The sequence below is a fragment of the Chiloscyllium punctatum genome, chromosome 8 (assembly GCF_047496795.1).
Source record: "Chiloscyllium punctatum isolate Juve2018m chromosome 8, sChiPun1.3, whole genome shotgun sequence".
Taxonomy (NCBI): Eukaryota; Metazoa; Chordata; class Chondrichthyes; order Orectolobiformes; family Hemiscylliidae; genus Chiloscyllium; species Chiloscyllium punctatum.
In genome coordinates this window covers 125,164,621-125,179,130 of record NC_092746.1, presented here as the reverse complement: position 1 = coordinate 125,179,130, position 14,510 = coordinate 125,164,621, and the positions used below count along the sequence as shown (strand labels likewise).

At 42.2% G+C, this 14,510-nt stretch overlaps 1 protein-coding gene across 1 annotated transcript in view; it reads right to left on the bottom strand.

Annotated features, from left to right (window-relative positions):
* LOC140480291 (uncharacterized) overlaps positions 1-14,510 on the bottom strand; it is an 81,290-nt gene that overhangs the window by 3,879 nt on the left and 62,901 nt on the right. The window contains exon 8 of the mRNA XM_072574995.1: positions 9,578-9,793. Within this exon, the coding sequence (XP_072431096.1) occupies positions 9,578-9,793 (216 nt within the window). The remainder of the gene's footprint in view (positions 1-9,577; positions 9,794-14,510) is intronic.

The window sequence follows — 14,510 nt, the reverse complement described above, 5'->3', positions numbered from 1 at the left end:
TGCAGAAAGATGTAAAACAGAGAATTGGGAATTTTTATTCATGATTCACAAAAAAAACTAGCATTCATGTTCAGTGGTATTCGAGAAGGCAAATGGAATGTTATTCTTTATTTCAAGGGAAACAGAATATAAACATAGGGAAATGTAACTAAAATGATACAAGACACGAGTCAGACCACAGCTGGAATACTGTGAACAGTTTCAACCCCTTTACATAAGGAATGATATACAGGCTTTGTAAGCAGCTCAGTGAAGATTTGCTAGGTTGATGATAGGTCTGGAGGGATTTTCATTGAGAAGAGATTGAGTAGGTTAGCTTGTACTCATTGGAGTTGAGAGGAAAGAAAGACAATCTAACTCAAAAAAAAATTGCTTGGCACTTAACAGGTTCAGAAAGGCTGCTATCCTTGTGGGAGACTGTAGAATCAGAGGACATAATAATCCAGTAGGAAGTCACCAATTTAAGACAAAAATGTGGTAGTCTATGGAGGGTAAATTGTTAAGTGTATTCAAGGTTAAGTAATCGGATTTTTGCACAGTAAGCGAATAAAGAGATATGGGGGAAAAAGTCAGGAAAGTAGAGTCGAGGACTGTCAGATCAGCTGTGATTTCATGGAATGGGCAGGCAGACTTAATGGACTGAATGGCCTAATTCTGCTCCATGTTTTATGGCAGCCAACAGCAGAGATTCATGGCAAGAAGCCTGGGAAACATAACATTTAAATCAATAAAGCAAAAAGCTTGGAGCTACCATCAGCATGCGGCGTGAAGCCTCAGAGATCTCGGTGATAATTGGGTATTATGGTGCATAAGAGGCTGAAGCTAATCTGGATGGAAAGGCAGAGGCCATCCGTGCAATAACTAAATGAAGCTCTTTTGCTCCTCCTAAGGCATAAGGAATACAGAAACTTGCAAAGTTTTAAAACTTACATGGTATTATGAAGTTGAAGGCATATACTGTACCTTTAAGAGAGAGTGAATGCTGTTCTAAACTGAGAGCTTACAAGCACCTGCGTATACGATAGATGGCAGTCCCAAAGTGTACTGGAAAATTGAAAAAATGTAACATTTGGTTGTGAAATGGATATCTATGTTGGTTGTTGTTTTGACAACAATTTGAATTTAACCAATCAGTTTAAAGTATGCTGAAAAATGTGTTGCTGGAAAAGCAACATTTTCAGCATCCAAGGAGCAGGAAAATCGACGTTTCGGGCATAAGCCCTTCTTCCTGTTTAGGGCTAGTTTAAATTATGCCCTAGGATACTAAAACCCAATTGAGTTTGAAATTATTATTTTGCCAACATCGAACCAATGCAACAATCCAATTTTGGGGATATAAAAAAGCAGACCTTTTGAAAATTGCTGAGAGAACAACTGCCATCGAGAGAGACCCAAGAGATTAGGAAACACTCTCTATCAAAGGTACCTTTTCATAGGAAACATCTTCATAGTAAAAAGAAAGAAGACAACCTAGGGAGATTTTTAGCCAGAGGAAGTCAGACACTGAAGATGACAGCTGCTGCGTGGTTTTGAAGTTAAATTGTTATAATTTTAACAAGTGTCTTATTGGAACAGCATATCATTATAGAGTTGGAGGCAGATAATAAGCAGTTAAGAGAAGTAGGGTTAGAGTTGTGAATAGTTGTTGCTTAATGTTCACTTTTAGAGTTAAAAATAAATTGATATTATTTTCTTAAAATAGTAGAATTTGGAAGCTCCCTGTCACTCATATTTTGACAGATTACAAGAGGAGATGAGGTTTTCTGGGTGTTTGGTTTAATTAACTGTGTAGTAACAATGGGGCCTCAGTCACCAGTTAAGTCATTCCACCTTATGTTACCAAGCAGCAAACAGTAGGTGACCTCCTTCTGTGAGTTTAAAAAATACATTGTGGCATTGATGACTGTTGTAAGTGATGTTGTCAGGCAGTATCTGATTTTGTTCGGATCTTCTCAGGGGAGAGAGACAGGTACCAATCCCTCTTCTATAAATTTACTACGGGACTTGTATTAAGTAGGCTTGGGCAGCACAGTGTCTGAGTGGTTAACACTGCTGCCTCATAGCACCAGGAACCCAGGTTCAACTGCAGCCCTAGGTGTCTGTCTGTGTGATGTTTGTACATTCTCCCTATATCTCCGTGGGCTTCCTTTGTGTGCTATAGTTTCCTCCCACAGTCCAAAGGTGTGCAGGTTAGATGGATTGGCTGCACTAAATTGTCCATAGTGTCCAGTGATATGCAGGTGAGGTGGAAAATGCAGGGTTATAGGGATAGGATAGGGAGGAGTGTCTGGGTGAAATGCTTTCTGGAAGATCAGTGTGAAACTGGATGGGCCGAATGGCCTGCTTTCACGGTACAGGGATTCTATGAAGTAGCAAAGGATTAGCCACTCAAAGGAGACATGTACCTGAGTACAAGAGAGTTAATTGCATACTGGTACAATTACGGATAATATTAGACTTCTTAGGTATATTTCATTTGGTAAGAGATATTGGCATGAGCAGAGATATTTGTATCATCAAGAGCACCAAGAAAGGTAGTAAGGAAAAGTCAAGGAAATATAGACTAGTGAGCCTGACATCGGGGTAGGCAAGTTGTTGGAGGGAATCCTGAGGGATAGGATTTTCATGTACTTGGAAAGACAAGGACTGGTTAGGGATAGTCGACATGGCTTTGTGCATGGGAAATCATTTCTCACTAATGACTGAGTTTTTTGAAGAAGTAACAAAGAGAATTGATGAGGGCAGAATAGTCGATGTGATCTATATGGCCTTTCAGTAAGGCATTCATCAAGGATTGTCATGGTAGACAGGTGAGCAAAGTTAGATCACATGGAATACAGAAAGAACTAGATATTTGGATACAGAACTGGCTCGAAGGTAAAAGACAGAAGGTGGTGGTAGAGGGTTGCTGTTCAGACTGGAGGCCTGTGGCCAATGGTGTGCCCCAAGAAACAGTGCTGGGTCCTCTACTTTTCATTTATGTAAATGATTTGGATGTGAACGTAGGAGGTATAGTTATTAAGTTTGCAGATGACACCAATATTGGAGGTGTAGTGGACAGCAAAGAAGGTTACCTCAGAGTACAACAGGATCTTGATCAGATGGGCCAAGGAGTGGCAAATGGAGTTTAATTTAGATAAAAGAGAGGTGCTGCGTTTTGGAAAGGCAAATCAGAGCAGGACTTATACACTTAATGGTAAGGTCCTCGGGAGTGTTCCTGAACAAAGAGACCTTGGAGTGCAGGTTCATAGCTCCTTGAAAATGGAGACACAGATATATAGGATAGTGAAAAAGTCATTTGATATGATTGCAGTTTTTGGTCAGTACTTTGAATATAGGAGTTGGAAGGTCATGTTGTGGCTGTACAGGACATTAGTTAGGCCATTTTTGGAATACTGTGTAAAATTCTGGTCTCTCTGCTATAGGACAGACATCTTAAAACTTGAAAGGGATTCAAGGTTGGAAAGTTGGAACTATAGGGAAAGGTTGAATAGGCTGGGGCTATTTTCCCTGGAGCAGTGGATGCTGAGAGGTGACCTTATAGAGGTTTATAAAATCATGATTTGGAGGTGCCAGATATGGGGTGTACATTCATATATCCATCCAGATATCTGTTAAATGTTGTAAATGTACCAGCCTCCACCACCTCCCCTGGTAGCTCAATCCATACACGCACCACACTCTGCATGAAAAAGTTGCCCCTTAGGTCCCTTTTAAATTTTTCCCATCTTACCCTCAGCCTATGCCCTCCAGTTCTGGACTCCCCCACCCCCAGGGAAAAGACTACTCGCCTTTAAACAGCCACCAAACCTCAAACAGATCATTGTTCGCATCAAACCGCCCGGCTTTCAGGACAACACCAGACAACCTTGTCACAGTGGATGCTGCAAGACATGTCAGAGTGTCAACACAGATACCACAATTACACGTGGGGATACCACCCACCACCCGTATGGGACAGGTAGTCACGTGACTTGGCCAATGTTATCTATCTCATATGCTGCAGGCAAGGATGCCGTGAGGCATGGTACAGTGGTGAGACTGAGCTAAGGCAACAGCAACAAATGAATGGACACTACATAACAATCATCAGACAGGAGTGTTCCCCCTCAGTCAGAGAGCACTTCAGCAGTCCAGGGCATTTGACCTCGGACCTTCAGGTTACCATCCTTCAATGCGGACTTTGGGACAGGCAACAACACAAAGTGGCTGAGCAGAGGTGATAGCCAAGTTCGTTACCCATGGGGATGACCTCAACTCGGACCTCTAGTTCATGTCACACTGCAAGTGACCCCACTGCAGTACACAGACAGACACACAAAGACAGACGCTCCTACAGACCCATACACACATGCAGACCCTCTCTCATACACAAGCTCTCTCTCTCATATGCTCACACATACACTCCCACACTCAGATAAGCACTCTCTCACAGACTTATTCCCCTTTACACTCACACTCACACAAATGCACATACTCTCTCACAGACACTCATACCCTCCCCTGCACACACAAACCCACAGGCACATACAAAGGTATGTGGGGTGAATTTGTACTGACAGAATTACATTTTATTTTGCTGAAAAGCTGCTTAAATCCATGTAAGATTCTGTAAATCCAATTTTTAGATTAGAATCAGTCTGAACATTGGAGCACAGACTGCCTCACACAGGGCACCTCACACCTTCTGGGCCAGCAGGGAACCTATTTTTAAAGTTCACTTGAGAATGTAACTTCAAGAAAGTTCTGAATTTACATATGAAAGAACTGAAACCAAAATGTCTATTCGAAAAGATGAGAAACTTAACAAACAATCCAGGTCTTTTTCAATATATAATTTCAGTTACATCACACTGTAAAGCTTTGCTATAAATTCTGTGTCCTACGATCTTACTCCACAAACACCTGATGAAGGAGCAGCAGTCCAAATAAGCCTGTTGGACAATAACCTGGTGTTGTGTGATTTTTAACTTTATAAAATCATGAGGGGCATGGATAGGATAAATAGACAAAGTCTTTTCCTTGGGGTGGGGGAGTCCAAAACTAGAGGGCATAGGTTTAGGGAAAGGTGGGGAAAATTTTAAAAGGGACCTAAGGGGCAACTTTTTCATGCAGAGGGTGTTGCACATAGGGAATGCGCTGCCACAAGAAGTGGAGGAGCCTGGTACAATTATAACATTTAACACATTTCTGGATGGATATATGAATAGTAAAAGTTTAGAGGGATATCAGACAAATACTCGTAAATGGGAATAGATTTATTTAGGATATCTAGTCGGCATAGACGACTTAGTCCAAAGGGTCTGTTTCCATGCTGTAGCTTTCTATGACTCCTCTATGTCTTAATGATATTTTTTTAAAATTTCCTCATGGAATGTGGGTATTTCTCACCAAGGCAGCATTTATTGTTCATTGTTGTGGTTCTGTTCGCCGAGCTGGGAATTTGAGTTGCATACGTTTCGTCCCCTGTCTAGGGACATCCTCAGTGCTTGGGAGCCTCCTGTGAAGCACTTCTGTGATGTTTCCTCCGGCATTTATAGTGATTTGTATCTGCCGCTTCCGGTTGTCAGTTCCAGCTGTCCGCTGCAGTGGCCGGTATATTGGGTCCAGGTCGATGTGCTTATTGATTGAATCTGTGGATGAGTGCCATGCCTCTAGGAATTCCCTGGCTGTTCTCTGTTCTCTGTATACACCTATACAATGTATTCGCCAAAAACGGATACCGCCGCAATTTCATCAACAGATGCCTAAGGGAAAGACAACGGAATGAGGATATGCCACAACCCAAAGGACGAGCCATACTACCATACATCAAAAACATTTCTGAACTGACAGCCAGACTACTGCGACCACTAGGACTCATAACAGCACACAAACCAACAGCCACTCTCAGACAACAACTCATCAGGACAAAGGACCCGATACCCAGCATGAGCAAAACCAATGTAGTGTACAAAATCCCATGCAAGGACTGCACAAAACACTACATAGGACAAACAGGAAGACAGCTAACGGTCTGCATCCATGAACACCAACTAGCCACGAAACGACATGACCAGATATCCTTAGTAGCCACACACTCAGATGACAAGCAACATGAGTTCAATTGGGACAACACTGCTATTATAGGACAAGCCAAACAGAGAACAGCCATGGAATTCCTAGAGGCATGGCACTCATCCACAGATTCAATCAATAAGCACATCGACCTGGACCCAATATACCAACCACTGCAACGGACAGCTGGAACTGACAACCGGAAGCGGCAGATACAAATCACTATAAATGCCGGAGGAAACATCACAGAAGCGCTTCACAGGAGGCTCCCAAGCACCGAGGATGTCCCCTAGACAGGGGACGAAACGTATGCAACACAAATTCCCAGCTCGGCGAACAGAACCACAACAAGCACCCGAGCTACAAATCTTCTCCCAAAATTTATTGTTCATCTATAATTGTCTAGAGGGCAGTTAAAAATCACTCACATTGCTGTGGGCTTGGAGTCACATACAGACCACACCAGGTAGGGATGGCAGATTTTTTTCCCAAAAACCAGATGAGGTTTTTTTCAGGCAATTGACAATGGTTTTTCAGTCATCACTAGACTCTTAATTCCCGATTCGTTTTTGAATTCAAATTCCACCATCTGCCATAGGAGGATTTGAAGCCAGGTGCCCAGAACATTAGCTGAGTTTCTGGATTAAGAGTCTAGTGGTAATGCCACTAAACCATTAACTCCTTAAGAGGTGCCACACTAAGCAAAGTTGCATGGTTTGCAATCAGTAGAGATAAAATAAGTAGATTAAACAGCTGCAATAGAGAACAAGAAATGACTAGTTCCTCCCAGAGACGGTCAGTTATATTTTTTTAATGTAGGTTTGCTCCCTGAGCTGGAAGGTTCATTTCCAGATGTTTTGTTACCCTACTAGGTAACATCTTCATTGGGCCTCAGGTGAAGCAATGCTGAAAATTCCTGCTTCCTATTTATATGTTTGGGTTTCTTTGTGTTGGTGATGTAATTTCCTGTGGTGATGTTATTTCCTGTGGTGAAATCACTTCCTGTTCCTTTTCTCGGAGGTTGGGAGATGGGGGCTAACTTGATGTGTTTGTTGATAGAGTTCTGGTTGGAATGCCATGCTTCTAGGAATTCTCGTGCGTGTCTTTGTTTGGCTTGTCCTAAGATGAATGTGTTGTCCCAGTCGAAGTGGTGTCCTTCCTCATCCATATGTGAGGATACTAGTGACAGAGTTTCATGTCTTTTTGTGGCTAATTGGTGTTCATGTGTCCTGGTGGTTAGTTTTCTGCCTGTTTGTCCAATGTAGTTTTGTTATAGTCCTTGCAAGGTATTTTGTAAATGACATTAGTTTTGCTCATTATCTGTATAGGGGTCTTTCAAGTTCATTAGCTGCTGTTTTAGTGTGTTGGTGGGTTTATGGGCTATCATGATGCCAAGGGGTCTGAGTAGTCTGGCAGTCATTTCTGAGATGTCTTTGATGTAGGGCAGAGAGGCTAGGGTTTTTGGACGTGTTTTGTTTGCAAACCCAAACAAGCAGACAAAACACGTTCAGAAACCTTAGCCTCTCTCCCCTACATCAAAGACATCTCGGAAATGACTACCAGACTACTCAGACTCCTTGGCATCATGATAGCCCATAAACCCGCCAACACACTAAAACAGCAGCTAATGAACTTGAAATACCCCTATACAGATAATGAGCAAAACTAATGTTATTTACAAAATACCGTGCAAGAACTGTAACAAACACTACATTGGACAAACAGGCAGAAAACTAGCCACCAGGATACAGGAACACCAACTAGCCACAAAAAGACATACCTTCTCTCACTAGTATCCTCACATGCGGATGAGGAAGGACACCACTTCGACTGGGACAACACATCCATCTTAGGACAAGATAAACGAGAATTCCTAAAAGCATGGCATTCTAACCAGAATTCTATTAACAAACACAATCGAGTTAGACCTCATCCAATACCCCTGAGAAAAGGAACAGGAACTGACTTCACCACAGGAAATAATATCACCACAAGAAATGACATCACCAACCCAAAAAAACCCAAACATATAAATAGAAAGCAGGAATTTTCAGCATTGCTTCGCCTTGAAGATGTTACCTAGTAGGGTAATGAAATGTCTAGAAATGAACCTTCCAGCTCAGCGAGCAAACCTACATCCAAAACCTCAACCTGAGCTACAAATCTTTTCAAAACTTGGTGGCTGGAGCTATACAAAGCGTTATGACTCGACGGTAAACGCTTCTGGTAATTAAACAAAACACCCAGAAAAGCCTCATAATCTGTTAAAGTAAGAGTGACAGAGAACTCCCCAAGTTCCACTATTTAAAGAAAAAAATATCAATTTATTCTTTCACTCCAAAAGTGAGCATTCAACAACAACTATTTACAACTCTAAGCTTCATTTCTCTTAAAGGTTTTGTTATCTACCTCTAATTCAGTAAAAAAAATCCTATTAAAATTACATCAACATAATTTCAAAACCATCCAGTAGCTGTCATCGCCTCCAGTGTCCTCCTTACTCTGGCTGTAGATCTTCCTGTGTCATCTTTGGTCTTTTGCTGCAAAAATGCTTCATTTGAAAAAAGGTACCTTTGATAGAGAGTGTTTTGCTGGCAGTTACTCTGGCGATGGTAGTTCGGCGTGCTCTCTAGCTAACTCTCAAACTGCCTACTTCTTCATACCCCAAACATCGGATCGCCTCATTGGTTCGATGTTAGCAAATGACAATAAATTCAAATTTGATTGGATTTTACTGTCTTGGGCATAATTTAAACTGATTGGTTAAATTCAAACTGTTGTAACAGCCAAATGTTGCATATTTTCAACTTTCCAATACACTCTAAGACTGCTAGTCACGCACAGGTCAAGTGCCTGCAAGCTCTCAGTGCAAAACAGCTTTCACTCTCCCTTAAAGGTAAAGTACACATCTTCAACTTCGTAACAAAACTGTCAAAGTTTTAAGCAATATGACTTGTGCCAAATGCAGAAATTCAGCAAGGTGAGACAAGTGGGTGTAGCTACACCAAATGGACCGCAGCAGTTCAAAAAGTCAGAGAGAGGTCTAAGAAAGCAGTTCACCTTCTCAAGGGTAACTGGAGCTGGGCAATAAATGCTGGGCCAGCCAGCAATGCCCATGAACCTAGAATGAATAAAAATAAGGAAAGCAAATAAGTGCTTGCCCAGCCAATGATGCCCACATTTCCTGAATTACTAATGAAAAAAGAACAATAGTCACATTGTTAGAGGCATTGACATTTGCACCTTAATTCGGCCCCAGCGGCTTTTAGCAATAGTTTTGTATAGTGCCTTAACCTTGGCAGTCAGGAAAGACGCAGGATTGTTCTGACTAATATTTTACCACTTCTCACACATCCCAACCTATCCCATCCTGTCAATTAAAACAAATTGGCATTATTGTTTCTAAGTGGTTTACTATATTATGCCATTCATATGTTATAAGCTCTGCTTGTTTGAAAAGGACAACTGTAGCAAAATATAAGCTAAAATTATCTTCAAGAAACAATTTCCAATCTCAGACCTTCCTCAGACATTCCTTCTGCAGCATCTGAGGCCTCCACTTTTGCCATTTCATTTTCGCGGATAATTTGATTGCGAAGAATTATGGTGTCATTCTCAAGATTTTTGCGTGTCAGGCTAGGCAACCATTCCAGTACCAATTCAAGTTTTTTATCCATTAGACGCTGAAGGTCTGATGCCAGTCTGCGGTTGATGGGTGCATCCAGAGCTTTCTTTTCTGTTAAAATAAAAGAATAAATAAGGTTTATTGAAAGCAAGAATGCTAACTGAGTGAATATTTTGCAGGGCTATAATTGCTAAGTTACACCAATTATTATATCGACTTGCACATTAATTTTGTGAATAGTAACTTCAACCCAACAACTTAACCTGATTGAGGTGTACAAAATAATGAGTGGAATAGATAGATTCAATAGCCAGAGACTTTTCCCCAGGGCAGGATTGACTGGTACGAGGAGTCATAGCTTGAAGATATCAGGAGGAAGGTATAAAGGAGATGTCAGAGGTAGGTTCTTTACGCAGAGAGTTGTGAATGCGTGGAATGCGTTGCCCGCTGTGATAGTGGAAGCAGAGTCATTCGAGACATTGAAGCGACTGCTGGACACGCACATGGATTGCAGTGAGTTGAGGGATGTGTAGGTTAAGTTACTATATTTTACATTAGGATTAAACCTCAGCACAACACTGTAAGCCAAAGGCCTGTTCTGTGCTGTACTTTTCTATGTTCTACTTACTATCATTTACATATTGGTAGATATAAAACAACACAAGCAGTTGAGGACAGTACTATGACAGGTAAGAATCAGCCACAAACTTTCCTTTCAAACTCAGACCTTCCTCGGACATTCAATATTTCAAATTAACCACCTTCCACTCTTCATAATTAGCAATGTGCAGTTGAGGAAGTATTACTGGATGAGTAATCCGAAGACTCTGTTCATGATACGGAGGCATGGTTTCAAATCTGACCACAGCAAATGTTAAAATTTGACTTCAATTGACAAATGACGAATTAAACACTATTCAAATGGTAATTATGTCCATTCTCATAAAACCCTATTAGGATTATCAATGTCCTTTCGGTAAGGAAATCTGACATCCTCATCTGGTCTGGCCTATATGTGACTCCAGATCCACAGCAATATGGTCGATTCTTACCATCATAGTCATTGAGATTTACAGTATAGAAAAAAGGCCCTTCTGCTGGTCATGTATGTATATATTTCCCTCCACACCCCTATCAAAATTTCAGAGAGACCATTACCTGGATGTAGGTTTGCTCACTGAGCTGCAAGGTTCATTTTCAGATATTTTGACGCCATAATAGGTAACATCTTCAGTGAGCTTCCGAATGAAGCACCGATGGTGTAGCCCCCTTTCTATAGATATGTTTGAGTTTTCTTGGGTTGGTGATGTCAATTTCTGTGGTGACATCATTTGCTCTAGTGATATCATTTCCTGTTCTTTATCTCAAGGTGTGGTAAATGGGATCCAAGTCAACTTGTTTGTGGATAGAGTTCCAGTTGGAAGGCCATGCTTCCAGGAATTCTTATGTGTGTCTCTGTTTGGCTTACCTCAGATGGATGAGTTGTCCCAGTTGAAGTGGTGTCCTTCCTCATCCATATGAAAGGATATTATTGAGAATGGGTCATGCCTTTTTGTGGCTAGTTGATGTTCATGTGTCCTGGTGGCTAGTTTTCTGCCTGTTTGTCCAATGTAGTGTTTGTTATACTATTCCCTTCGCGAACTCTTGTCAGGCCCACACCCCACTCTGGGCACCTTACCCTGCAACCACAGGAAGTGTAAAACCTACAATCACACCACTCCCCTCACCTCCATCCAAGGCCCTAAAGGATCCTTATATATCTAACAGAAATTTACCTGTACCACCACCAAGGTCATCTGTTATATCCTTTGCACCTGAGGTGGTCTCCTCTACATCGGGGAGGCAGGGCTCCTCCTTGTGGATCATTTTAGAAAACATCTCTAGGACACCTGCACCCACCAACACCACTGCCCTGTGGCTAAACACTTCAGCTCCCCCTCCTAGTCCGTCAAGGGCATGCAGGTCCTAGGTCTCCTCCATCGCCAAACCCTTACCACCCAACAACTGGAGGAAGTATGGCGCATATTCCTTGTGACCCTGCAACCAAATGGGATTAATGTGGATTTCAGCAGTTTCCTCATTTCCCCTACCCTCACATTATCCCAGTACCAAGTCTCCAACTCGGCACCGCCCTCCTGACCTGTCCATCACCGTTCCCAGCTATCCGCTCCACCCTCCCCTCTGACTTATCACTTTTTCCCTCACCTTCATCGACCTATCGCATTCTTAGCTACCTTCCCTCTAGCCCCATACCCCTCTCATTTGTCTCTCAGCCCAACAGCCCACAAGCTTCATTCCTAATGAAGGGCTAATGCCTGAAACGTCGATTCTCCTGCTCTTCGGATGCTGCCTGACCTGCTGTGCTTTTCCAGCACAACACTCTCGACCACCATTTATGGGCATGTCTTATTGACCCGACAGAATGATGCAGTGGTACACAATCAGGTGGAAGTTGTACTATATGCCCTCAAATTAACTCTGAATCCCATGAAGTCTTATGGCATCAAGTCAAACATGGGCAAGGAAACCAGCTCCTGATAACCATCTGCTGACATCCTCAGCTGATGGGTTTATGTAAGATATAGTGGACATAGATGCTAGACTTGGCCTGCAGTAAGAAGAGAAGGAGCCAACAAATAGAAAGAGACAACTTGACCTCATCCACAACAATCTACTGGCTGTTTATGCATCGGTCCATAAGACCATATGACCATCAGACAAAAGAGCAGAAATCAGGGCAGTCAGCTCATTGAGTCTACTCCCCCATTCAATCATGGCTGATAAATTTCTCAACTCCATTCTCCCGCTTTCTTCCCGTAACCCTTGATCCCCTTAATACTCAAGATGTTACCTATCTCAGTCTTAAATATATTCAATGACCTGGCCTCCACAGCCTTCTGTGGCAGTGCAGTCCACAGATTCATCACTCTCTGGCTGAAGAAATTTCTCCTTATTTCCATTCTAAAAGGTCTTCTGTTGATTCTATGGCTATGTCCTCAGGTCGTAGTCTCTCCGACCAATGGAAATATCTTCCCAATATCTATTCTGTCCAAGCCATTCAGTATTCTGTATGCTTCAATTAGATCCCCCACCCCCCCATCCTTGTAAACTCTATTATATTTAGACCCAGAGTCCTCAAAAATTCCTCATACATTAAGCTTTTCATTCCTGGGACCATTCTCAAGAACCTCCTCTGAACAAGCTCCAGGGCCAGTACATCCTTCCCAAGATATGGGGCCCAAAACAACGCACAATATTCCAAAAGTGGTCTGACTAGAATCTAATGGAGTCTCAGAAGTATATCCCTGCTTTTTTCTTCTAGTCCTTTCAAAATAAATGCCATCATTGCATTTGCCTTCTTAATTACGAACTCAACCTATATGATTACATTGAGAGATTGCTGGACTAGAACTCCCAAGTCTCTTTGCACTTCAGACTGCTGAATTTTCTTTCCATTTGGAAAATAGCCCAAGCCTCTATTCTTCCTACCGAAATCAATGACCACATATTTTACCACATTGTACTCCATCTGCCACTTCTTTGCCCATTCTTCTAACCTGTCCAAATCCTTTTGCAGCCTCCTTGCCTCCTTAATGCTACCTGTCCCTGTACCTATCTTTGTATTGTCTGAAAACTTAGCCAGAGTGCCCTCAGTTCCTTCATCCAGATCATTAATGTATAACTTGAAAAGTTTTAGTCCCAACACTAAGCCTTGAAGATCACCACTTGTCATCCTGAGGAGGACCCTTTTATCCCCATTCTCTGCTTTCTGCTAGACAGCCAAGCTTCTCTCCATGCTAGCATATTGCCTTGGACATCATCTTACTCAGTACGATTGAACGGGGTATTGAGTACAAGAGCTGGCAGGTCATGTCACAGTTGTACAGGACTTTGATTCAGGCACATTTGGAATACTGCATAGCCCCTGCCCACCCTCCAGTTCTGGTCGCCATATTACCAAAAGAATGTGGATGTTTGGAGAGGGTGCAGAGGAAGTTCACCAGGATATTGCCTGGTATGGAGGTTGCGAGCTGTGAAGAGGGGTTGAGTAGATTAGGATTATTTTCGTTAGAAAGACGGAGGTTGGGGGGAGACCTGATTGAGGTCTACAAAATCATGAGAGGTCTATGAGTTCAAGGTGAGGGGAAAGGTTTAAGGGAGACATGCATGGAAAGTTCTTTATGCAGAGGGTGGTAGATGCCTGGAGCGCATTGCCAGTGGAGATGGTAGAGGTAGGCATGAAGCGTCAGTTAAGATGTTTTAAACAAATACATGAATGACCAGGGAACAGAGGGATACAGATCCTTAGAAAATAGGTGACAGGTTTAGTAGAGAATTTGGATCTGTGCAGGCTTGGAGGGCCGAAGGGCCTGTTCCTGTGTTGTAATTTTCTTTGTTCTTTGTTCAGTAGCTTCCTATGCAGCACCGTGTCAAAGGCCTCCTTGAAGTCCAGGTAGATAATATCTATTGGCTCTCCTGTTTGTTACTTCCTCAAAGAATTCTAACAGATTTGTCATGCCTGACTTCCCCATGATGAAACCATGCTGACTTTGTCCTATTTTACCTTGCATTTCCCAGTATTCAGAAATCTCATCCTTCACAATGGATTAAGTGAATTGATCTGTAAGTTTCCATCTTTTGTCTTGCTCTCTTTTTAAAAACGAGTGTCACATTAGCGATTTTCCAGTCCTTAGGGACTTTCCCTGATTCTAGCGATTCCTGAAAGATCAACACCAATGCCTCCACTATCTCTTCAGCTAACTCCCTTAGAACTCTGGGGTGTAGTCTATCTGATGACTTATTCACCTTTAGGCCATTGAGTTTTTCT